The sequence below is a fragment of the Artemia sp. Qi Xiang Cuo genome, chromosome 9 (assembly GCF_049724085.1).
Source record: "Artemia sp. Qi Xiang Cuo chromosome 9, ASM4972408v1, whole genome shotgun sequence".
NCBI lineage: Eukaryota > Metazoa > Arthropoda > Branchiopoda > Anostraca > Artemiidae > Artemia > Artemia sp. Qi Xiang Cuo.
The window spans coordinates 77,099,083-77,126,737 of NC_142802.1; the positions used below are offsets into that span (position 1 = coordinate 77,099,083).

At 35.5% G+C, this 27,655-nt stretch overlaps 2 protein-coding genes across 5 annotated transcripts in view; both read right to left on the reverse strand.

Annotated features, from left to right (window-relative positions):
• LOC148949038 (uncharacterized) overlaps positions 1-16,958 on the reverse strand; it is a 133,007-nt gene extending 116,049 nt beyond the window's left edge. The window contains exon 1 of the mRNA XM_089095095.1: positions 16,841-16,958. Coding sequence (XP_088951221.1) covers positions 16,841-16,876 — 36 coding nt within the window. The 5' untranslated portion in view covers positions 16,877-16,958. The remainder of the gene's footprint in view (positions 1-16,840) is intronic.
• Positions 16,959-24,474: 7,516 nt separating this feature from the next.
• The window catches only part of cher (filamin A protein cher), a 170,548-nt gene continuing 167,367 nt past the window's right edge, over positions 24,475-27,655 (reverse strand). For all 4 annotated transcript variants that reach the window (XM_089094873.1, XM_089094876.1, XM_089094875.1 and 1 more), the window contains one exon: positions 24,475-25,619. In XM_089094873.1, coding sequence (XP_088950999.1) covers positions 25,432-25,619 — 188 coding nt within the window. In that variant the 3' untranslated portion in view covers positions 24,475-25,431. The remainder of the gene's footprint in view (positions 25,620-27,655) is intronic.

Below are 27,655 nucleotides of genomic sequence, written 5' to 3' on the forward strand. Positions count from 1 at the left end.
ATACATCATGTTAGGAAACAGCTTGTTTCTGAAATTTAAAGAACTGATTTTCAAATCAAGAGAACAATTTCATCAGACAGAGTGAGGAGAGAGATATTACGTACCTCGTGGAAAAAAGCGTGCCTTGCCGTGTTTAACAAACAGCGTTGTTTCATGCTTAATAGTCTGTCTGGTTGGAGGGGAGGGGGGCTCCTTCCCCGTAGCATTTGAATTCACAAGTAAAACGTTTTTCTTTATTTTTTTTTTGGGGGGGGGGGGAAATAAAAGAATGAAAAGTGTACTCACATTGAAAATTGACAAATCCATTGTTTTTAAAAGTTAAAAATATATGGTGTACTACAAACAATGTCTTAAAACATAATGAAAATTGGGATACAGTGTACGGTCATTATATCGTGTTTTTTAAATGAGTACATTATAGCTTGGCAAGTTTTTTAAAAAAGCGACCAATCAAGTTATTATATTGGACTAACCACCAAGCTTTCTCTAATCGACTGACACAAAAAAATTGAATCTCATAATAGAATACCTGTCTGCCAACCCATGTAGGTTTCATTGTAATAGGCAAATGGCCCTGGTAACCCAATTACTTGAAAATATACACACATATCCATGCCTCAGGCTTGTGAAAGTGCATGTATATTTTTAATATATAGATGCCTTACTACTAATATCATTATATATCTAATATTCAATTTGATTTTGTTTATACTTTCCAAGACTGTTCAAAACTCATATAGTTTTGTCATTTTTTTTAACTCTGCCATTTTTTCTAACTAATCGTGTTGGTTTGTTATGAAAACATTCTATGGCTTCTAGGCATTTCTATTTGAGCGGAAAACTGCACCTCAAAGTTTGTGGAACATGCATTTTCTTGCATGAAACACCAAAATATAATAAAATGTCAAGTTTCGGAGTGTTCCACCACTCACAAGCAAGTGCCATTGGTATTTTTGAATCCGCATGGTCAATTTAGGGGGTGGAGGGTAGGCTAATTCTCGTAGCAGCCCCATTCCGTCGTGGTAGGATTCACACTTTCAACACCTGGCGTCCGGACTATCATATAATCTACCAAGCATACAACTACCCTAAATCAGTATCAATAAATAAATGAAACCCAAAACGAACAAAAATTAAAATAAATATTAGAGTCAAACTCAAAACGAGCATAATTTAATGTGAGCAGGGTTCAAAACCCCTATGCTTTCTAAAAGCCAGAATATAATTTGTACTTTACTGAAAAAAAATTCAAATGAGTACTGAAAAAAAAATTTGCATTTTCAATATAATATACATATGCTGATATTTATTCCCTAAAATCTTAATTAATGAAAAAATTGTTTTCAGTAAAGCGCCAATGACGCAGTAGGTCTTAGGCTTCTGCAGTGAGGCGATACCCAAACTCTTGTTTGTAGTTATTTTTATTCGATTCAAACTTGATTTGCATATTCAATTTAAGTTTCACTCGTTTTAAGATTTATTTATTCATTTACATTAATATATATTGTATGTTTGTTCGCATTGATTGTTTATTTAATTTCTGTTGGTTTTAAGTTTAATTTATACTTTAATAACAAATTTTTTTTTTTCGTTTTAAGCCTGATTTTCATATTCAATCTAAGCATTACTCACTTTAAGATCTATTTATTCATTTATATTATTACTTGTTGTATGTTTTTTGCTATGATTGTTTATTTAATTTCTGTTCGTTTTGGGTTTCATTTATTCTTTAATAGTAATTTCTGGTCGTTTTGATTTTTAATTTTAAAATGTATTTTTATATACAGATCTTAATTTTAAAATTGACTTGAATTTTATTTTAAAAAAATATTTTTATGGCAGTTTTTTTTAATTAATACTTAAAATGAACCAAAATTATCTTGTATTTGAAAGATTGTCCTTTCATGGTCCCCACCCCCGATCTTTATGCTAAACACGTCTATCATTTCCCAATAAAGCATAAGTTAACATTCATCGGAGAGAACAGGGTACGTAGGGGAGTCATGTATAGGATATTTCTGTCCGTCTCAAGTTCTGACGTCTCTGTTTTCTTTCTTTGAAGAAACTACTCTTTTTGTAATATATGTATAACGACGAATATATGTCTTCCAAGGAGGCGGAGAGGGGAGCAATTGGCTCTTGTCAAATTAGGAAGACATTAAAAAATGTATAAAAATTGGAAGAAATGGAAAGGAATAGGAAAGATCCTAGTAACACATTCCCTTCTGGGAAATTTCCTCGCGGTGGTCGTAATGCTCGTCTACCCGTTTTCTATTACTACAGAATTCAAACAATGGTCATGAAATTTAACCATGAAAAAATCCCAGTTCAAAAAGTCTTACCATCTGTAGACAGTTTCGGACAGCAGATTCCCAAAACACCGTCTGATAATGTGCAAGGTTCTAATACAATTTCTAGGCCAACCCCGAAGTCAGTTTGGCACTGTGCAAGAGCTGTACACAGTGCACCATTTCCTGAGCACAATGTGGATCCTGGCAAGTTAGTGTTCTCATCTTCCCCAAAGATAATTTCTTGAGGTAATATTGGTAACTGGAAAATGAAAACTATTTGTTATAGCCCAGAGAAGCAGAGAGTTTACTGTTAAGAAATATTGTGATTCAGAAACTTTTCCTTCTTTGTACTAGCTAAAACCTTCGTATAAAAGAACCAATCAAGTCTTGCGTTCTTTTTACTGGCAAAAAATTTGAAGTAGTACCTGGGATAAAGATAACAATGGCTTAAAAAAGGCGGGGTTATTTTGTTACCCTTTCTGAAATACACTTAGGGAAAAATAGGACTGGCTTATGAGAAACAAGTCAGAAAAAAAATGATATTAAAGCAATATTTAGTGCGTGGTCCAGTAATGAGGTGTGTATGGGCCAGTAGCCTCTCTTTCTTCATTTGGTTCAAGGATGTCACAAACCCTTAAATCTCGAAAATTGCTTTTTAATATTTTTCTTTAATTATATTATATATGAAATACAATGATAATTCTTTTGATAATAGAATTTTGGGCCGTCTCCCTAAGTTACTTTGACCCGTTCCTGATGCAAATTCTAGGGTTGAGGAGAGTTAGAATTAGAGAAGATAGAGGAGAATAGGTGCACGTTAAATAGAGAAAAATGATATTTAAGCTTTATCAAAAATTGAACTCTAACATTGTTGTTAATAGGATTAAAACAACCGGATTTTTAGCAGATCCAACAGAGTTGCAATGATACAAAAGCTGTTCCATTTTTTGTAAAAGTAAGTTCTTCTGATAATATTGTATTCAATTAATATATCATAATTGAATATATTATTCAATTACCTCTCTCATCTGCAGCACAAAAAATTAAAAGTAATTTTAAAAGAGTACAAATCCTGCAAAACAGAGGTGTCATTATAATACGTAAGTATAGGCCCGTTCTTTTGCACTAAGATCTTGCATCTAAGATCTCACATCTTTCTGCAAAGATTTCCGTTTTTTTAGCTCATCTTTGTTCTAAGATCTTACAGCTCACTGATGTTAGCAAAAAGTATGAAAGACGCCATCTTTCATACACGTAGCTTATTTCGGGAACGTAGGATTTCAGCAAGGGTGTATTCTACGTCGAGTGATTAGAATTAATGATGCTAAGAGGCGGGTCTTAGTGAGGTTTTTCGGTGATTAATAATCATCAATTACGTTCTAGACAAGGAATGTACTAGGGATTTAGAGCTTTAGGCATTTAATTAATCTTATTTAATGATTATCGTGAATTAATCGTAATTAATGATGATTATCACCGAAAAACGTCACTAAGCCCCGCCTCTTAGCATCAGTAATTATAATCACTCGACGTGGATTACACCCTTGCTGAAATCGGTTCCTCAAATCAGCTACGTGTACCTAGCCCTTTAGTGCAAAGATTTTACTTTTAAGCATTCTTTGTTAAAAGATGTAAGATCTTAGCACAGAGATGAGTAAAAGAACGGCCATTATGTTAATAGTCAGTGATCCAGGGACCGTTATCTTTCAAGGGGTGGCTCACATTCGCTGCAGTTGGTTCACAGTATATAAATTATAGGCAGTATGATCTTTCCCTATCTCACCCATAATAAAAACCCAGCACGAAGGGTGAGTAAATCAGAGAACTTAGAAACATAAGCGACATTAGATCTTTTCTTGGGAAGACCACTGAGACTCCCTTGGAGGAAAAACTTGGCTTCAACATTGGCACCCTAAATTTTAAAGAAATTAGCCTTAAATTAGTTTATTCCAATACATGTATGAAAATCGGTAATTAGTAGTGCAATGTTGTTATTAGATGTTTTAAGGAATTAAAAGTAGGTTTCGAACTCTCAAGTTGGTTTAAAAGTCATTTTGAGAAAGTTTCTTCCAAAATACATGTTCTAGGGTAATTGGACCGCTGATGGCCGATCAAATATGAGGAGCTGTTTTTACGCGCTAATGCAAGAATAAGTGGGAGGAGCTGTTTGTTCGCACCGAGAATGAAGAGCCAGAAATTATCTACGGTAAACTTACTGCTATATCTTTATACTGTGAGTTGGTTTGAGGGTGGATTCTAGGGTAATCGAGGGCGCTGATTACGAATATTGGGGTGCACAAGTTCACACGCGTGTAGAATATGGTCATTTTAGCCTATAAAGTCAAATTTGGCCTGTAATGACGTCATAAAGCTCTTGATTTTTAAAATAAACTGAAAAGTTTATAAACTTGACAGATTCCGAATTCCAAGAACAAGTACTTTCACCTCGTATTTTTAGTTATTCCCCACAACCTTTATTTTTTTTTGTTAACCCTTATTTAATTTCAAAAACAAGGTTTTTAGATATACTTTTTCTTAGTTTTTTTGGTTTTTCTGAAATTGTTGCCTACATAAGTATATCTTTTTATGCTTTATTGGAATTTTCCTCGTTATTAAGAGTCAAATCATGTAAAAAAAATCTCTTTTTAAAAAATCTTAATTCTTGAGCAACTATTTATTTTTTCTGAATAACGTCATAGCTTTCAGAAATTAGCCTACGATGACCAAGTTTTTGTAATTCTTTTTTTAGCTGTTTAAAAAAAATGAAAACGAATCAAACTGCATATCATTCCCAAAAAAAAAAAAAAAAATTTCTGAATAGTGGCGTTTTACTCAAAATGTTTTAAATGCAACCTATAATTTTTATCTCACCAAACGATAGATCGCTCTTTTTTTAATCAAATCTTGTGTTTACATTCTATGCATATGCAACTAATATTTTTAACCAGAAAAAAAAATAAAAACAGATACCTCGTTCTGCGATCATGCGATGCATGCGATGCATGCGCGAATTTGGTATATTTTTTATGCTTTATTTGAATTCTGCTCGTCATTACGAGTCAAACCATGTGCCTCTTTTCCTAAAAAACTTAATTCTTGAGCAACTATTTATTTTTTCGGTAGTAGTAGATACAATCTGGCTTACGTAGACTCATACACGAGTCTCAAGGCAGCGAAGCCGTGTGAACCTGTGGTGCAAAGGTGACTAAGGCTGATTTAAGATACTATTTACTTTAAATCCCAGCATAGCAGGGGCCAATGATCCAATCGGTTAGATTGGGTCAACGGCCACTGATGTAGTAGACGGTAACTGTCATAATCAGCTGAGAGTAAGGTTTAGACGACTGCATTAGCAGTTTAATATCAAAACAAATAAAAAATCAAATATTTACAACTGAACATGAAACGGTGGCTCAAATCTCTTTTTCTTCTTCGTCTTCGTCTTCGGACTCGTTCTGATTCACATTGGAAAGTAAGCATTTTTGGGGCTCAGCTCCATACTTGTATATCCTGTAAGAGAAACCTATTTTGGAGCATTTGCAGTGGAGCCACACCTCATCTTGTCACAGTTGCAAAAAGAAAGTGATGCTAGCCCATGCGGTATCGCAGAAACTAGGTCTGGCTTCAGTTCATGATCTGAGGTAAATCAATACAGGGCTTGTGGCTTTGGATCCAAATCAGTGACTGGAACATGCATCTTTTCAAATGAACCAGAAACGAGATATCAGTTGGTGGTAAACGCCCCAAATCCTCCAATCTTAGGTACAAATGTGCTCGAAGATCATTCAGACAATTGAAATTAGTCGCACTTCTGCCATACACTGTAACCACAAGCTGCTTACAGACGTTGATTAAACCATCACTTTCCACAGATGATGGCTTCTCTGCAAGGGCTCGAACTTCATCACCCAAAGACCCCAACAAAGTTTCTGAAGACTTCGCAGCTCGAAAAAAGCGGACCTTTCCAATTCCATACAGAAAGCTTGTGGTTTCACATCCACTCAAGCTGTGGATTAGTGGCCAGGCGTTGCAAAATGTTACTCCTAGTTTGTGTGCTGCAGTATGAATAGGTATGCAGTAGTACGGAAACTTAGCCCAGAGCTGTTTGAGGCCGAGACTAGCAAGATACTAGAAGTAGTATGCAGCTAGTAAGACGATATCAGCATCGTTGGCTTGTATTATCACAATTACGCTCTTTCGTCTTGCGGCAAGTGCTGTGTGATATAACACCCTAATGTCTGCTTCCTCATGGCAAGACGAGAGATCGTCATCAACAGATCTTCCATGGGACGTAACGGTAAAAGCTCTGTCGACTCTCGAAACCTCCAGCAAGATGAACCATCAGACGGGTCGAAATTTTGTATTCCCAGACCTCGAAAAGAACTTTCAAGAATTGACCTTTGGCTGAGCGACTGCTGAGAATCCAGTCCCAGAGTGTTGCAGCTTTGCTGGAGAAAGTGAACGGGCTGGAAATATTTCTTCTAGGATCTCCTCTTCTTTCTCGACAGCCAGATCCTTCTTTGAGGGTGAACGAGTAGTCATCACGGTTTCTATCGTCACTATGACCGTCATACATGTCACCAACCGAATGGATGGACTGACAAGCTTCGGGTAAGTTCCTAAGAATCCTATCGTAAACTCTTATTCCAAAATCTGCTAGCGTCTCATTTTGTTCTGGTTGATAACACCTTATGACACTTATGACATCAACTATATAGTCAGATCGAGGAGAGTCTTCAAAAAGCATATGTGGGATCATTTTTGGCCATGACTGTAAGCCATACTGTTGCAGAATGTAGTTCAACGCTGTTGATTTTGTTCCAGTACGTAGCTGAGGCTCCCTACGACTTGATGATAATGCTGCAAGTGAGGCCTTATATGGCTGTAGCTCGTATTTCAGCAGCTCACAGAGGGACGAAGTTTGTGTTGAATTTGCTAGACGCACAGCTGGCTTAAGCAGCTCAGTTTCCCCAAAATATTTTTTGTGGCTCTTTCTTTTTTCCTTTTATGGCAACAGAGGCGAAAGTTTGTACTATGCCAACTTTTACTTTCGTGTACGTCCCTTCGAGATACGAGCTCATGGCTTCGAAGCCAATTTCTCGGAGGTTCAGCAGACTATTTTCTACGGCTTCTGGAGCTCTATCCCCTGTCATAAAGTTGTGCAGCTCTGTTCTCGTCGTCTTGAATGGGCTTCCAAACAACTCTACCAAGCCATAACCTGATTTCTCCCTTTTATTGTCAAATTCGTAAACACAGTGGTTCTTCATGATGCTTCATTGCCTCTTCATCCATATTCAAGTTTGCTTTCAGAGTTCTGATGACTGCTACAAGAAAGGGGAGAATAGCCAGCCATCGATCCCTGGCATTTTCATACGTTGTCGCACCAACGATATCATAAACTCCTCGATGACCTTTGATGTCCATATTCACAGTCGACTTTAAGGCCAGATGGCATGCAATGCTGCAAAACGGCTCGGTTGTTTTCCTAACAACAAAATTGCCACTTAAAAACTCTGAGTGAACTTCTGGCACTTTTCCGGCAGGCGTAGCATTTCTTCTAGGTAGTTAAGCGCAGCTGCGGCGTATTTATGGTTTCCAGATGCGAACAAAATCGGATCCATTGCTTTTGTGGCGTTTAAGTGTGATCCCCACTACGCAGCTCTTTCAGCATAAAGATAGTCGTTTCCGGTACGGATAAGATTTAAATAGTTGATCCAGAGGCTATGATTCCTTGTGGAAGATCTGGACTCGTTGTACTTCGAAAATAGTGGAGCAATACTGTCCAACGCATCTCCTATCTGTTTACATGCTTCAGAACTAGTTTCGCTTTTGAAGCGTTTAATTGTATCACTCAAAATTCTAAGTTACTCGACTGTAGAAGGCATTAAAACGAAGCAGGATGTTTCAAGCCAATTCTCAAATGCCTCCCATCAGAGTGCGTTCATTCATTTGTAGACATGGAAGTGAGCATGGAGTGCCTGGTAAATGTTCTTTGCTGATGAGACCTTATTCGTAGTACCTTCCGTGAGAATCTCTGCCGCAACAATAACTTCTTTTAGTCCTGCTCCATCCATGAGAGATCCAACCGCTTTCAAATAGTTCATGAGCTTGTGAAAACCGCCCAATAAAAGAATTAGGTCAGAGAATTTTTCGGGCTGGGACTTTCGAAGGGGGCTTTCCAACTGGGAGTTGGTTCTTCCAATTCCACTTTAAGAATTTTCAAAGGACACAAAGCGTCCAGCAGAGGTCCAGTTTTGGCACCGAGATTGGCATCGGAGTCTCGTAACTATTTTCAAACAAAGAAAGTAAGGAAGCAGAGTCATAAGGTCCCGTTTTCCTGGGGATTCTAACTTTCCAGGTATGTTCACTAGCTTGAGAGCCAAGGGCGTTGTCAGTTACCATCTTCCGGGTTCTTTTCCGGGGAATCCCCCCGAAACTTCCGCTCGACAAACCAGTCACATCAACAGTTCTTCCAAAGTCTGCAGGAAGAAAGACGTTGCCGAGCAGCCTGTAGAAAATAAATCATCGTTAAAAGTCAGAACTCATCTCAAAAAGTTGCAATAAAAGTAAAACTCCGAGAATCTGGATTAATTTGGACATGGAATGTACATCAGTCCCAAGTTGTGGAAACCTCGGTCGAACGGAAACGGAACAAACTGAATGTCAGAAGAGAACCCAACAATTGTAACACAAGAATGAAAACCCGACAATGAAAATACAACAATAAAACAACATTACTAGGCTAAAAAACATGGTGTACCTCATGCAAGACAACTGACACCCACTAAAATCGTTATTACCGGAACCCTTACCTTTAGCTAGATCAGATAGATATCCTAGATCCTTTCCTTTTATGTTGTAACTTTCTCTATCTTATGCAACTAAAACCCGATATGTAAGATGCTCAGGTTTTTTTTATTGCTATGGAAATCAAATTCGCACATGCGATCGCAGAACGAGGCATATGTTGTTTTTTTTCCTGGTTAAAAATATTAGATGTGTAAAATGTAAATACAGGATTGGATTCAAAAAAGAGGGATATATCGTTTGGTGAGATAAAAATTATAGGTTGTCTTGAAAATATTTCTAGTAAAACGCCACTGTTTAGAAAATTTTCGTTTTTTGCGGGGGGGGGGGATTTTCTTGTTCAAACGGTTATAAATTCTTGCAGATTCAAGTATCGACTTTGCTTTTATTAACAGCGTGTAAAAGACATTCTGAAGGTTTGAATGATGTGCAGTTTGATTCGTTTTCATTTTTTTTAACAGCTAAAATAAATAAAAAAAAACTTGGTCATTGTAGGCTAATTTCTGAAAGCTATGACGTTATTTAGAAAAAATAAATAGTTGCCCAAGAATTAAGATTTTCTGGAAAAGAGGCACATGGTTTGACTCGTAATTACAAGCGGAATTCAAATATAGCATAAAAAAATATACTTATTCAGGCAAAATTTCAAAAAAAACCGAAAAAACTAAGAAAAATTATATTAAAAAACCTTGTTTTCAAAATTAAATAGGAGCTAACTAAAAAAATAAAGGTTGTGGGGAAAAACTAAAAATACCATGGGGAAGTACTTGTTCTTAGGATTCAGAATGTCAAGTTTATGAAGTTGTCAGTATATTTTACCATGTAAAAAAATCAAGAGCGGTATGACGTCGTTATCGGCCAAATTTTACTTTATAGGCTAAAATGACCATGTACTACATGCGTGCAAACTTGTGCACCCCGATATTCGTTGTAATATTCGTATCCACCCTCGAACCAACTTCTGCATGTGAGCCACTTCTTCCCTTTTTTTAACGATAGCGAACCTTGGATCACTGACTATAAAGAAGTGATGGATACGTGTGTTTTTTCTAGGTATTCGGATTTTCTCGTTGGTGAAGTACCTGATTAACAAGCAGCGGATTTCGTTTTCCATTTTGCAAATAATCTTGTCCAAAGTATTTTTTAGTTTTTACCGTACTAATAATAGGATTATGAGATTATGGATAATAATCCATAAAGGATTATGAGACTAGATTTAGTGATAATTAGGCGATTGATCATAGGAGCAGCTCACGGCTCGGATTTACATCACACTTTCTTGGAACTTCAGTGCAGAATTTGTTATCGATGAGTATCAAAGCACCTAAACATCTTTTAGTTTTTAAGCGAAAATTAAAAGTATTTTTGTTGATTAGAAGCGGGATTTTGATTGTTGATTTGAATTTTTAATGATTTAGGGTGTAAGAAGGAAGAGTGGTAGGGTGGTGGGATGGCACGAAGGAAGGGAGGTAAGGGGTTAGGAGGTTTGTTGTATGGGTGTGTTATAGAAAGGATTGAGGTATTACGGTTTGTTGTTTGGCTCTTTTGTTCCTTTTTTTTCTTTATTAGTTGTTATTGTATTAGAGTTGATGAACCTGGCTAGTATTTGCATTCTAGCTTGTATTTTGTAAAAAAAAAAAAAGAAAAAAAAAAAAATATGTTTGTGAATATAGAAACCTAAACCCAAATCGAAACTCCTTGTAATGCGTAAGCATAGGAATTCCAGAAACAACACTTTCCCAAAATTACCCACGGATGTGACAAAAAAAAATGACTTTCATCTCTTAATATATTAAATTTTTACTCAACAAACTGAAATAAGTTTATTTTTTTCTACCAAATACGAAAGAATAAAAAAAGCAATACCAATACATTCCTTTTCCTTTACTATTCATAAAGCATCAAGAAAAAAAAAACAATTCAACAACTTAAATCACTTCTGTTGTTTGCAATTTCTTGGCATTTGATAAAGCATTGGACAAAAATTAGGATGATAAGCTTTCAAACAGTTCGTGGTAACGAACTGTAAGTAAGGAGCGACCCGGCTCAATGGTAACCGAAACTGTAGAAAACGGAATTTTGATACCAATAGATGCATCAAAAGAATCAGATTTAATGCTGATTTCAAATATATAAGTTTCATCAAGTTTAGTCCTACCTATCAAAAGTTACGCACCTGAGAAAATTTGACTGATTTTCGTAAAAAGGGGGAAAGACCCCCAAAAAGTTTTAGAACCTTAATGAAAATCACACCATCATATTCAGTGTATCAGAGAACCCTACTGCGGAGGTTTCAAGCTACTATCTACAAAAATGTGGAATTTTGCATTTTTTACCAGAAGAAAGATCATGGATGCGGGTATTTTTGTTTGTTTTTTTTTCCCAGGGGGGATCCTATCGACCCAGTGGTTTTAGAATATCGTGAGAGGGCTTATTCGAACGGAAATTAAAATTTCTAGTGCCTTTTTTAAGTGACAAAAAATGGAGTGCAACTGGGCCCCCTCCCAAACACATTTTGTTCCAAAGTCGCCTAATAAAAATTTCTAGATGGCTATTTTGTTCAGCATGAATGGAAATATTATAACTATGTCTTTTACGATGACCTAATCCACAGAAGTTCCTGGGGGGAGGGCTGAAAGTTATGAACTTTGCACAATGTTAACATATAGTAGTGGTTATTGGGAAGTATACAGACGTTTTCAGGGGAGATTTTTTTCTGGTAGTGGGAGGGGAGGAGTGGGTCGGGGGTTATGGGGGAGGATAATGCCATGGAGAAAGTTTTCATGGGAGGAGAGACATTGCTATGAAGGGGGCGCCGGATTTCACAGCATTATTTAAATAAAGATCAGAAATAATATATAAAAAAACAAGTTTTTTAACTGAAAGTAAGGAGCAACATCAAAACTTGAAACGACAATAAAAAATTACGTATATGATTGGGTTCATCCCATTGTCAATACCTCGCTCTTTAAGCCAAAGATTATTTAGTACTTTCATAAGAGCTATTTATTCTAATTAACGGCATTTGTGATTAAGGGGTCATTTTTAAAGAATTGGAGCAAAATTCGAACTTTAGCTTAAAGAGCAAGGTATTGACTAGGGGGCGAACTCTCTAATATACGTATTAAAAATATAAGAATATAGAGGTTCGTTACGTAAGTTAATTCGTAAGTTACGTATATTTATTACTAATAAAAACGTTCGTAAATAAAATTAAACAGGTTTCAAGAAAGCCATTTAACCAAATAAAATTAAAATTAATATTCTTTTGTTTTAATTATTCACGTACGGTGAGCCAAAATCAAAACCTGTATTAATTAAAAACGTTCAAAAATTAAATAAAAAAACAAGTTTTTTTAACTGAAAGTAAGGAGCGACTTTAAAACTTAAAACAAACAGAAATTATTCCCTATATGAAAGGGGCTGTCCCCTCCTCAACGCCGCGCTCGTTACGCTCAAGGTTGACTTTGTCACAACTCTATTTTTTTTAAACAATGTAAAACTTTAGCGTAAAGGGCGAGGCGTTGAGGAGGGGACAGCCCCTTTCATATTCGGAATAATTTCTGTTCGTTTTAAGTTTTAACGTCGTTCCTTAATTTCAGTTAAAAAAAAACTTGTTTTTTTATTTAAGAACTACAAAACTGGTCATTGACACACCCTGCTAATTCGAGGGAGATCAAGATTTTTCCTTTGGTAATCACTTGTTTATCCAGTTCTGTCCGTGTAACAAAGGGTTCTAAACAGATGACGATTAAGCATGTGGTACGTAGCCAAATGTTTTTCCGAGGAAAAAGAGGGCTAAAAAGACACAAAAAAGGCGGATCATATTGGAATACATATGACATTATAGACTAATAGTAAAATCCATGTAATCTCGGGTAGGAAATGAACACAGTCCCGCTACGCTACGCTCTTCCCAATTAAATACAAGAAAATGATTTGGGCCACATTTACTTTAACCACACAGGTCAGAGTGATTCACATTAAGCATCTTAAATAATTTAAACCAGGATATCTTGAACAAATGTGGTGAATTTATTCAGATTTGTGATTTCAATCTTTGGTAACTTGAATCAGAATCACAAATGTTTATATCTTCTCAAGCACCACTTAGTCCTTTCAAAAATACATCCTTCTACATGGGACAACTTGGTTTCCTTACAAATCCATTTTTTCAAATATACTCCCCCCTGGGTTGTGAGGGATGCTGGCAGCGATTTCAAGATTGTTGCTCAGATACAAATAAGCCTTAGTCCAAAGCATGTACAAACCTACCCCCATCAGTCCCCAATATTTTTGTAAAATTCATCCCTGAATTCTCAAAAGAATGAAATTTTCTTTTCCCGTTGAATCATTCAGAAAATTTTACCCGTCATTTAAAGTAGCAATTGATATTGGAAAGTTATCACAGCTTTAAGTCTTCATGCCATCACACTGGCAAACAAACTTCTTCCGCCCTGACATGCATTGGCCGGCCCCCAAAGAACCAAGTTCAATCAAGGGGATCGGAATTCCACTTTGCAAAGGGCTATTCAGCAAACCTATTCTAAGGAGAGCAGTAATCTTCTTATACCTATACTGAGTGGGCTTGAGGCGCTTCGTATGTAATGGGTAGCTTTTGGCACCTCGTACCTAAGCCATTTTTCTAAAATTATCCTTGAAAACTACAGGCGGACCTTTTTTTTTGCAACACAATGTGGGTTGTAGGTACATCAAGGGCCTGATTAGGTTCTAGCCCTTTACATAGTTTGGTCATTAGATCGTAAGCATCTCTTTGAACCTTGATGAAACTGAAGGAGTGATGAAAATAGAACAAAACACTCGGTATATTTTTTTTTATTAAGGAATAGAACATTTAGCGTATTATCCTCTTTTCTCTTTAGTGCCAAAGATTTCGCACCATGCTTAACTATGCATAATAGCATCTTTTCGTATACTTAAAACCTCTTTGTCTTAAACACTCTAAATAATTTAGTAATCCTTTTGCTCTGTTATTAAATAAAAAAAAACAAGATTTTGTTTTAACTGCAAGTAAGGAGCGATATTAAAACTTAAAACGAACAGAAATTATTCCGTATATGAAAGGGGCTGTCCCCTCCTCACCGCCTCGCTCTTTACACTAAAGTTTTTTTTTGAAATAAAGTTGCGAGACAGAGTCACACTTTAGCGTAAAGAGCGAGGCGTTGAGGAAGGGACAGCCCCTTTCATATACGGAATAATTTCTGTTCGTTTTAAGTTTTAATGTCGCTCTTTACTTTCAATTTACAAAAACTTTTTTTTATTTAATTTCTGAACATTTTTGAATTAATGCAGCTTTTATTTTGGCTCACCATAGATGAATAATTAAAACAAAATTTGCTCATTAATTTTACTTTTTTTTGGCTAAATGGCTTTCTCGAAATTTTACTCTGACGTAACTTACGAATTAACTTACGTAACGAACTTCTATATTCGTATATTTTTATTATGTAGATTAGGGAGTTCTCCCCCTAGTCAGTAGGCCTTCCTCGCTCTTTACGCTAAAGTTCAAATTTTGTAGCAATCCTTTAAGAATCACCCCTTAATCACAAAGGCCGTTAATTAGAATAAATAGTTAGGATGAAAGTACAGAAAAAACTCTAGTGTAAAGAGCGAGGTAATGACTAGAGGGCGAACCCAATCATATACGTAATAATTTCTGTTCGTTTTAAGTTTTGATGTTGCTCCTTACTTTCAGTTGAATTTTTTTTTTTAATTTAATTTCTGATCTTTTTTTCAAAAATGCTGGGAAATCCGGTGCCCCCTTCACAGCAATGTCCCTTCCCCCATGAAAACTTCCTCTATGGAAAGGTCCTCCCACTTAACCCCAGACCCACCCCCACCCCTCAACTACCAGAGAAAATGTCCCCTGAAAACTTCTGTATGCCTCCCAATAAACAATACTAGATGTAAACCTAGGGCAAAGTTCATAACTTGCAGACCTTCCCCCGGGGACTGTGGGGGATTAAGTCATTTTTAAAGACATAGTTATTGTATTTTTCGGCCATGCTGAACAAAGTAGCTATCTCAAAATTTTGATCAGGTTACTTTGGGGAAAAAAAGGGCGTGGGAGGGGGCCTAGTTGCCCTCTATTTTTTGTTAACTTAAAAAAGGCAATAGCACGTTTAATTTCCGTCCGAATGAGCCCTCCTGCGATATTCTAGGACCACTGGGTCGATACGATCACCTCTGGGAAAAAAAAAAAAAAACAAACAAGCAAATAAATAAACATGCATCCGTTATTTTTCTTCTGGCCAAAAATACAAAATTCCTCATTTTTTCAGATAGGAGCTTGAAACTTCTAATGTATGGTTTTCTGATACGCTGAATCCGATGGTGTGATTTTCATTAAAGTGTTATGACTTTTAGGGGTTGTTTCCCCCTTTTTTCGAAAATAAGGCAAATCTTCTCAGGTGCATAACTCTATAGGTAAGACTACACTTGATGAAAGTTATATATTTCAAATCAGAATAAAAATATGATTCTCTTGATGTATCTATTGGTATAAAAATTCCGTTTTTCAGTTTCGGTTACTATTGAGCCTGGTCGCTCCTTACTTACAGTTCGTTGCCATGAACTGTTTGATAAGCAGCATTCACATGCGAATCTAGCTAAAAATCCAAGTTGAAAAACTTAGAACTATTTACTACTGCCACATTTTAACCTACTTTCGGTATGCCTTTCTGAAATTAGTAGAGTTCTAGAACTGCCTTCACATCTGGATCTATCCCCACACATTGTGCAATATATATCACTATAAATTTTCGTATTTCTCTGTATCTTGACGTAGATTCACACAGAATGATTCTATGTACAGAGTAATACCAAAAACACTACAGAAAATGAGGCAGTTTTTCCAAGGAGTTTGAAGACTCGGGTAAAAGAGAGAAAGATCTAGAGTTGGGGTGGAAATAAAAATATAGCGACTACATTATTGTCATCAGAAGTGTTATAATACAGAGTTTAGGCAAGGAACATTTTCTTAGTTAAAATTACTAGTTGAATATATCAGAATTAGGATTTAGGAGTGGGTCAAATGCCTGCTGCATAGCCATAGCATGAAGTAATTCTAATTTTCAAATAAGAGTGTTAACTTGTCTGCTATGTAGTAGCTTGGGGGTGGGTTAATTCCCTTTACTTTTTTTTATATGTAGAAAAAATTTGTGTGTAGGCTACATATATAAGATATTTAAAACCGATTGCGGTCGTAATGATAGGTTTCAGAATTAGTTTTGGCCAGTTTCTTCACGAGCAGGAAAGAAATTACAATTGGGGAGTCAATTAACCCCCTAACCGCGATTAATACAAAAATCGTGTTGTGCAAACCTTTTAAAATTTTGTGGTTCACCCTATTACCACGTAAACCTTTTTTTCATTTTTTATAATACCTAAAAAAAATTGGGAAATGTTTAAAACTTGGAAACCTAATTCTGCTTATATTAAATACAGAAAAAAACCTGAAATTTGCAGCTTTCTTTTTATTTTTTTCCGATGTCTTCTCATTACAATTCATATTTCAAATATAAATTATGCAAAAGTTTTCTAGTGGCTTTTAAAATGAATAAGATATGCCACGGTTAGAGGATTAAATGAATAGTGGAGGTACAGTTTTTTTTTAAATCCACACTATTTTGGCTTTAATTGAAGTTAACTGAATCTCTTCCAAACGAAAGTATGCCTACACCTGGACAGAATATAGTAATTAAAATAAATAATAAACTTACGCTGAAACATAATAAGAACCCAATTTGCAGAATCATGGTAAAAGGTTTATGCTTTACTAATAAAATCTTATCACTAATTTTTTAAAGGAGTGGGATTTGAACTCTTAATCACGAAAACTAGTGGTTTTCTAGCGTGCTCAACCGAGCGAGACAATGGTTTATTCCCGGTAGTTACTCTTGTAACCAGTTTGCTTCACGATTAGATCATAATTCAAAGAATTTTCGAATGTAGAAGATTGATCTCCATGTTTTAGTTCATTGTTCCATTTATTAGACATCTATACAAAAAAGTAGCCAAACAGCTCTAACCAACAAAACCATACACGTCAGTCACGAAAAAAGTTTTGATATTCAGAGCTTTATTTAAAAGCAAAATATTTTTTAAATCGCGTAATTTCTTAAAAGGAGCTGTCCATTTTAGGTTCTCCGAGTTAGATATATAATCAGGGTCACATCAAAGATTTTTTTTTCATCGTAAGGAGGGGGGGGGGGGCTCCAATTAAGAAAATAAGGTGAGACCTATAATTTGAGCATAAATTATGCATTTTAAAGTACAGTATCACATTAATATGTTGATGAAAAAATCGTTATCAAAGCCATCAATAGGCTTTTTATTTTGCAAAATCTCTCACTAAAAGCTATTTGTATCGAATAATCTTAATTTTTAGAGCAGACAATTTAGGTTAGACACTGGAATTTACTTTTGCATTCTGTGAATTATGAAAAAAATTATTTTTACATACGAAAATTATTGGTTTTCCTTTTGGTCCAAAAAATCAATATCCAGAAATGTGTCACAAAAATCTATAATATTAATCTTATTTCAGTTATGGCCTACATCAAATCCCATCATCACTCAGTATTATACTTTTTTTCTTTTTTTGTCATTAGCTGAAACGAATATTTATTTCTACCTAATATAATTTATTTTATTATATTTTACATTTTATTTAATAAACCGCTAATAAATACTGTCTGACGAAAAAGCTCGTGATACACAACGCCCTACTATTGTCATTCACAGAGCTGTAATTATACAAGTTATTAACCACCAGATGGTTAGTTATGTTTGATTTCAATGTTTAACTGCACTTGCCTTCGATTATATTACTACTACTGAATAAGTGTGCTGTAATCAGTGTACAGTTGAATCAGGTCGGTTTTTAAATAAACTATCAGTACTTTGTGTGCTACAGAGCACATGGTCTCCAATTTTCCCCTCATTTTTACAAGATATGAGTTTAGAGCGTTGAAATTTCAGTTGAATTGACCAGCTCCTTTCAGCTGGCTGTCCTATTCGCCTACTGAGGACACCTTTTTTTTTCTTACAGATTTTGTGTTCTTTTTTTCATCGGAAACATCTCAAATGTTGCTGTCGCTGTCGAAAGTTGTAAAAGTAACCAGAAAACACAGGGTAACAAAATTGATTCACGAAACCGAAATCTGATTGGACTCTGCAAAACATGATGGATCGGCTGCCATGATTCAGTTATGCGTTTTCTTGAGCTGAGACAACCTGGATACCATGAACCAATCACAGTTTAAGATTTCTATGCCTGTGGTAAAAGAACGCTTCTTTCTAGCCCTTTCCTTGTGTAAGACTCTTAAGTTGGTCAACTTCCACCTGGCTATCACTTGCAGACATGTAAGAACTGTCCTTTCCAGAACAACAGAAATGCGAAAAAATGCTTCGACCGCTTTCTCTTCTATTTTAAACGAAGCTCAGCGGTTTGCCATTGCTTTAGGACTTGGGATCACCCCTCAAAGGACAAGAGGTGGAAGGAGTGGGCACCCGAACGATCCTGATCTGCTTGCTTACTACAGAACCTCTGTCATCCCTTTTCCGGACAACTTCATATCACAGCTGAAAAATACCTCTTAAAGATACAAAAATATGCCTAGTCGACGCGACGCGCCCTCGTCCGGAAACGGTGGACTTACACCGTATTGAGCAAGGAGGTTTGGATTAACGTTTTTCGGGAAGGTTAGGCATATTTCATTGGAAAATATTCTTTTGACAGCCCTCTCGCCACCCGAAAAAATCCAAGATACTCTTGTGTAGAGAACTACGTGTATATATTCTTAAGGATGGCACCAACGTCAGGGGTTATGAAAGTAATGGCATCATTCAGAGAAATTTCGGGGGGGGGGGAAAAAATGTGCAATCTAAATTCTAAAGGAGGGTTAATTTTTTGTTACTCAATGAACCTGCGTTTTATATTAAAATACCTCCCAAAAAAGTATTATTCAAAATCTAGGGGGAACATGACCTCCACCCCATCGAAGTCACTGTTGAAAGCGTTAGATATGAGCTTCCGTCGCCAAGTCAACTGCCAAACTGTTATCCACTAAGTTGTGAACTTAAATTTGGTGTTATGTCATGGCTTTCCAATAATTGAAACATAGTTTTATGTTCCTCATCAGATGCAACATGCGAAGCTGTTAAGAAAGAAAACGGTATTTTCAAAAGTCTGTTAATTGACCGAAATCATAAATGACTAACCCGTTATTTTGAAAAAAAGGTGAATAAGTGCAGGCCTTAATATAAACAGTTCGTGGTAACGAGTTAATATATCTAAAAAATTAAATGTCTATTCCGGTCATAAATATGTAAAATACATTGAGTTTACAGTTACCCATTAGAAGCTACAAGACAGCGAAAATTTACCTGATTTTGAAAAAAGGGAGGAAACAGTCCCAAAATACGAGTGATCTTGATGAACATTATACTGTCAAATTCAGCATACCAGAGAACCCTGTTGTAAGGGCTTCAAGCTCCTATGAATGAAAATTTGGGATATTTTTTTTTCCAACAAGGAATATCAGAGACGCAAGTTTGTTTTATTCTTTTTTTTCAACAGCGGTCTTAGAAAATCAAGGGTGGGTTCCTTCGAAAAGAAACTAGATATATTTTTAGAGTTTCAGCAACTATTTGTGCAAGTCGTTACTTCCTTACAGTTCGTTACCACCAACTCGTAAATTATCTGTATGTTCTAGAAGTCGCCAGGTCTTTGAAAATAGTGACCAAGTGATGAAGAGATTCGTTTGATCATTGAAGTCTATTTCTCCCCTAGCACACAAACTATAAAATTTTACTCTTTGACTAATACTGGGTACTTATCTGTTATAGCGACAACACTCAAGAATTACGCTGTGTAAAACTTAAGAACAAATCGGTTTCATCTGTACGTATTAAGACACAATTAGCTTACGCTCAGTGGAAAACAAGTGGCGGTTGACAGAATACATTGAACTAATATAATTTGGGCTATATATTTGTACATTAGGGGGTATTGGGTAAAGTATTTGGACACCGTGAAGCTAGAAAACATTTCTTACTTCATTATATGCATAATAATTGTAGGTAACACATTTTGCATGGAAACCCGCTATACTTTATCCCACCCTTTTTTAATGTGGAAATATATAGGCCACATTTGTTTCTAAAGTAGAATATTTTCATCATGTTTGGGTATTTTTCAGTAGGATTAACCCAACTCCACTTCTTGAGTGGGGTTCCTATAACAGATAAGTACCCAATACTGTAAAAAATGGATATAATTAAATAAGGATTTGAATCTAGGAGAAAATATTGACAACATGAGAATGGTTCAATTTAGAACTGAATTAGTATTTTTTTTTTCTTTTTTTAGTACTACGATATTCCTTTTATTAATCTGCAGTTCCAAAAATAAAATACTCATTTTATCTTCACTTTGGCGCCTTGACTTGGTTACTCATAACTAGAGTTTAATTCCATAGTTTTTGTTAGGATCTGTGGTAGCACAGCTGAGCCATTCAGTGCTTGACAATACGGGGCTCAGTGTTCAATTCCAGCTACTGTAAAGTTCGGCAACATGCTTGTCAGCTCGACACCCTATGCGTCAGCAATGGCTCTGGAATATCCTTATCCTTTCCCTTTTATTAATCCCATTCTGATCCTTAATTTTTGGCACATATTATATGCAGTAAGAAGATGTAGCAGAAGTTTTTGAAAAATTTGCCAATATTGTCATATAAATCATAGTGGGTGTGACATAATGAATTTACCAATGTAAAGCTTCGTGAATATAATAAGTTTTACTAAAATAAAATTTAAACAAAAGCAATCATTTCCCTGAATGTGTTAGTACTTTTTAAGTATGTACAAGTTCGAAATCCAATTTTTTTACTAGCTTTAGCTCATTTGCTGGATCAGCATGTCGAAACATAAATAAACAAGTGAATTCAGACTAAATAAAAAGTATAAGGATCGTTAATAACACATCTAGATTATGGGGAAGGAGCACGGGTAAAAAGCCCTCTTTCCCCCTGTCACAGAGTCAAGCCATATTTACAAACTAATGGATTATGAAAATTTCCAACCTTTCTTGGCCAGCAAAAGGCTGCTCTAGCGGCATTGAAGACAGACTTTTAACTGTCCCAATTGTGCTTTCGACAATTTTTTTTTCCGAGGTAAAATTGTGATTTCAAGATTAATTATCCCCAGACAAATTTATTTTTCTGTTCTAGTGGTAACCTTCAAAACATCTTCATCAATATACTCAATAAGACCCAATTCTAAGAAACGCATCTTGGCCATCTCGACCGTTCTCGGATTGTAGCCTAGAATAGATGTTAATAGTAGAATAGCCAAGGCCCATGGTGTTTTTAAAGTTGGAGTATTTTCGGAAGAATAGCAAGATAAGTCTGCGAACCAAGATTAACCTATAGCCCTAGGGCTGGAATTATATCCCTAGAATAGAACCGGATAGAGCCTCATTTTTGAATATCTTACTGTTGGAAATATGAGTAGTATAGCCTCTCTACTTTTAACGAGAGCCCTATCCATAGTTTTAAAAGTAGCCCTGAATTTCAAAGATATCCATGTCCCGCAATACAAGCGGTGCCCGTCATTCCACGACAGCCAGCAGGTGTTATAAGAGAAAGACCGTCCCAATAATTGTATGCAGTTTAATCGGGCCCATATGGTCTTATCGTAATTCTGCTTGATACGGAAAATTCTTGGAATTGTATTCTTTCGGTAACATATCCATGAATACAAGCGGGCCCATAGTGTTATCTCAGCCAAATATTTTGACATAAAAGAAAGACCGTCCAGGTTATTTTCATTAGAAGAAGTGAGCTCTATCTATCAAAGAAAATTCTTGGGAATACATGATAGATATTCTTTCTAAGACATTGCGACGAATACAAAAGACCATTAGATGAATTTTATAGCTTCTAAGCAGTTTTCCATTGATTTTATGAAATTTATGTCTAGTGTATGAATCGAACGTGAGACCCATGATTTCCTATGGTGAAAGAACGAGATGATACTCGACTGAGCCAACAAGTCATTGATGAAATTATGATTTTAGAAGTACATTCTAAGACATTAAATATATTGTTCCTGGGGACGCTGACCAACTGGTGTTGCACGTCACAATATCGTAACAAGTTATTAGCGCTATCGATTTCTCAATTGGAGTTTTGGTAAGTGATATCAGTGACCTGTTTCCAGGCACCATTTTTGGCATCATTCCGAGAATATACATACCACGGGGATTTGAGATGCATACTGGACAGATATATTCTATTGATGGTTAATGAAACATGTTTCGATCTCCAACATTGTAATGACTGCAACCAGGCAGGTATCTTTTATGTAATGCAATGGTAATGTAAGACTTCGCAAGATTTTTTTTTGCTTTATTCATTTTAAATTGAATTTGACACTGCTGATTACAAACAAACTAAAAATAATACGTTCACCTTTAACAAATAAAAAAAATAATGACCAGCATACATATACCACTTTCATTTCTCATTCAGTCACCAATTAAAGGAAATAGAATTTATCTACTAACGAAGTTTGTTCTATGCAAGATTTTTACTATTAGTTTATGATACTCAGTAACCAATTAAATGACTTAGAAATTAGCAAGTAGCTGAATTTGTTCTATGCAAAAGTGATTTTTTATTAATTTTTTATACTCAGTCACCTATTAAAAGACTTGGAATTTACCAAGTAGCTGAGTTTGTTCTATGTAAAAGTGTTTTTTATTAAATTTTTATGCTAAGTCATCAATTAAAAGACTTGGAAATTACCAAGTAGCTGAATTTGTTCTATGCAAAATTGGTCTTCTGTTAATATTTGATACTTAGTCACCTATTAAAAGGCATGGTATTTACCAAGTACTTGAGTTTGTTCTATGTAAAAGTGCTTTTTATTAATTTTTTATGTTTAATTACTAAATAAAAACTTGGAAATTACCAAGTAGCTGAATTTGTTCTATGCAAAATTGCTTTTTATTAATATTTGATACTCAGTCACCAATTAAAAGGCATGGAATTTACCAAGCTGCTGAGTTTGTTCTATGCAAAAGTGCTTTATTAGAGATTTATGATGCTTAGTAACCTATTAAATGACTTGGAATTTACCAAGCAGCTGAGTTTGTTTTATGCAAAAGTGCTTTTTTTATTAATTTTTGATACTCAGTTACCAATTAAAAGACTTAGAATTTACCAAGTAGCTGAGATTGTTCTATACAAATATTTTTTTTATATTAATTTTTTATACTCAGTTACTATTTAAAAGATTTAGAATTTACCAAGTAGCTGAGTTTGTTCTATGAAAAAGCGATTTTTGTTAATATTTGATACTCAGTCATCTATTAAGTGGCTTAGAATTTACCAAGATATTGAGTTTGTTGTCGAAGAAAATGTTTTTTTATTAATTTTTTATACTCACTCATAAAAAGAAAGACTTGGAATCTACTAAGTCACTGAATTTGTTCTATGCAAAAGTGCTTTTTTATTAATTTTTATACTCAGTGACCAATTCAAAGATTTGGAATTTACCAAGTAGCTGAGTTTTTTCTATGCAAAAGTACTTTTTTTTTTATTAATTTTTTATGCTCAGTCACCAATCAAAATGACTTGGAATTTGCCATGTAGTTGATTGTGTTCTATGCAAAAGTGCCTTTTTATTAATTTTCGATACTCAGTCACCAATTAAAAAACTTGAAATTTTACCAAGTAGCTGAGTTTGTTCTATGCAAAATTGTGTTTTTGTTAACTTTTTATATTCAGTCCTCACTTAGAGGATTTGGAATCGACCAAGCAGCTGAGTTTGTTCAATACAAAAGTGTTTTTTCATTACTTTTTTATACTCAGTCACCAAATAAAAGATTTGGAATCCACACTCTCCTGACCACTATACTCAGTGATACTTAAGAGCCCCCCAAAAGACTTACAAGGTCCAAATGAACGAAAACCATTCATCGATAAGGTGTGCCCAAAGCCGAACGAGATAGCAGAGTTACGCCGCTCTAACAATGAGTGAAAACTTTTGGTTCGGTCCAAGAAAACCGCGGGCCAGCTAGTCGAAAATTTTAAGTGCACCTAACCATCGCTCAACATAATCCCTCAAGGAGCCTGCTTTTGTCGCAGCGATTAAGCGAGTGCCAGAAGATTTAGACGAAATGTCGCTGAATCAGCAAATCCCCAAGTGCACTAAAACAGTACAGTGTGGGAAGTCCCGGACATTTAAAGTTTACTTCCTGTTTCGAACCCATCTTGATACTTTTCTGTTTCACCTTCAATCAAACTCACTGTAGAGAAAACAAAATTTCCGTAAGCCTAAGGCGGTGTATTTAAGTAATTTCTTTATTGAAAACAGTTATAGATGCAAACAGGCTTTAATGCATAGGTTAGTTTAAATAAATTAGGAATCCTACAGCCTACAGAAAGCAGTTACAATGAAACTAAAAGCAGGTTGGACAAGAATTCATAGGCACTCTGTTATAATTCACTGGTTACCATATATCTAATACTTCGATTAATAGCAAACAGAAAAAAATTGATTCACACAAACTTTCAAGAAAGATGGGCTTTCTAACATAAAACAAAGGCAAAAGTTAATCTGGGTAGATTATAAGATATAAACTTGAGATTTAAAAACCAAAGTAAACAACAAATAAACTCGTTTTGCCACTATAAGACAGCAGCATAAGTCATTTTTTTCCACAATAAGACAGCAAAATAGGTCAACTTTTTACCGCGGATCGAAACTTCACCCATTTGAAAAACATACAAAATAAGATCCTATAAGTTATGTCGAAATGCATGTTTTCAAGTTGACATAAATGTCAAGTCACATATAGTTATTATATATATTTTTTTAATTGCAAACATCCAACCAAATGTGGCATTACGTCTATGTTTTTTTTATTGATTCATATAATTTGTTAAGATTTGTTTTATATAATTTTCAAAATAAGAACGAAAAAAAATTCACTGGCAGTTAAAAGACAAAAAAAACGAAACACATAATTTCACTTCTCAAAATCAACATTAACAAACATAAAAAGAAAAAAAAAACCTAGCTCCGTTAAATATCTACTTGAAAACTCAGACATTAGATGGCAAAATTTATGAAGCATCCTGTCACCCACACAAAGCTTAGAAAACATACAACTCTTACGATCTATTCTATTTTATATCGACTTCCTTCATCTTCAACAAACTAACAGTAACTTATCACATTTGAGTCACTATCGGCTGATAGTATTGTTGAAGTTATCAAATTTATTGAAGAAAAGAGACGCTTAAAACACTTCAGCCCTGAAAGGGGAGCCAGGAACGTGGTCTTCTCCCCATTTGAGAACTATGATATATTCGCCTCTGTCCCGAGCAACATAATTAACGTTGTAGTTATTTCTTCCGATGTGTTTGATGAAAACTTCTTCGCAAGGACCTTTGGGACCATAGACACTACAGAATAGCATGTTGTTTCCTAGAATTTTATAGAAATTAAACACATAACTCTTGTGACAAGATATACATTTTATAAAATATTATCCTATTTAAGAGATAATTGTGCCTTTACAACTATGTGTAAAAAAAACCACTTGTCCATTTATATAGAGGACTAAATGTTCATTCCCAAGTCTTATCTTACTATTAAAATAGTCACGTAAATGCTTCTCACCTGAATATTTCAAGAAAAAAAATGCGTCATTTCAACTCCACAGTATGATAAAATTTTGGACAATCTGCAAACCAGTGAACACAACGGAAATTTTCAATTACCACTTGCCAAAGGAGATGACTAGAATTGACCTCTGGGAGAAAACTTATTATTTCTTATTTGCCATTCCGTTCCTCAAAGGTCGTCAAGGGACGTGTTTTCATCATTAGCCCCTGTGTACGCTATCTGCATCCATCAAAAATTCTCACCTGAATAGAGGAAGTCCGGAAGGCTATGAGTCGGAAGAGTACCTTCCACCTCTCAAAAGAGGGATCTCGAGAACCTAGCTACGAATTTAGCTTCCAAAAGCTATCTTTGCACTCGTGACTTGCTTGTTTACAGAAAATGGGAAAACTGTTAAGATAGATAAAGGTTAGTCTTGTCAAAACTTTTCTATTAGGCTTTGAGACGCTCGAATTCCAGCCGTTTATCATCGTCTGTAAACCTAACAAAAAGCATACTCGTTTGTTTATACATTCCTTACTTATTTATCTACAGATACCCAATTTGCAATTTGGATAAAAGACTTCATTATAACCGTGCATAAAAGTAAGAAATTCCAAATTCAGATTTAATAAAAAGTCTTTTTATAAAATTTTTCGATAGCTCGCTATGTTAAGTATCATACCCTGGAGAGGGTTTAACAGGACTGCAACTGCGAATTCAGCATTATTCCAACACTGGCATGTGAAGAAATCTCGATATTTCAAAATATGTTAATAATAATAGTGTATATGACTAGTGTTTTTTTTGTAGAATAAGGCTTGATAAATCTATTCTTACTAAGACCCCGATCTCCTGACTGAAATTTCAGTATTTTGTAACAAAATCACAAGAATTGACAACCCTGTTTTGTAGCTTTTATCCATGATTGTGGGTTATCCAAAATGGTGTAAATAGGTAGAGCTGATTGAAGGAAGTACACATAAAACAAGAAAATGGCGCAAAAATATAGAAAATATTTTTCCTATAAAATATTATTATCTCAGCTAGTACCAGGCGATCCTAGATACTACCCTCCTCAAACCCCTCAAACACGTTTCTAACTATGGTACTTGCCTGCAGTAGCGTATCCAGGGGGGGGGGGCAGGAGGCCCCCCCCCCAAATTTATTTTCTTATTTTTTTAAGTGCCAATATAGTAAGTTCCGAAATATTCACGCTTTTAAGTTATTTACAACACCTGTTCTTTTTTTATTTCTTGTTAAATGGCTATCCATTTCTCCAGCAAGCTTATATCATTATTTTATCATCAACTATGCAGTTGCCTCATGTAATCAAACAAGATTTCAAGGAATTTTTTTCCCTATTTAACCACTGAAGCTACAGGCACTAGCTTCTTTGCAATGAATGAAGTGCAATAAGGAATCAGACTAAGAGGCGATAGTTCATTCAAAGTTTCAAACGCTGCTATACTTCCAGTGTAAGCTAAGCATTGAAACGGAAATGTCACGTGGGAGGAAAGAAAGAAAATTACCTTAAATCGCATGTCCAGCGAGATAAGGTGGTGTTGAGCCTCATGTAGAAATCTTGCAGGTGGTGTTTCAAGGTTATGACTTGACATCCCAGTTCAGCCTCCATTCGGCGTTGGCCCAGTCTTGATCAACTCCTTTCTTGAAGGCATCTAGAGTTTTAGATTGGATGGTGGCTTCGGATAGGCTGTTCCAGAGTGGGGCGGAACGGACTGAGAAGAACTGTTGGCGCTCTTGCTTGATGCAACGGGGAGCCTGCAGCTTCTTGGTGTGTCCTCTTGTGGTAGTTGGGAAGGAAATGGAAAAGACATGACTTAATAGGTCATTTTCTA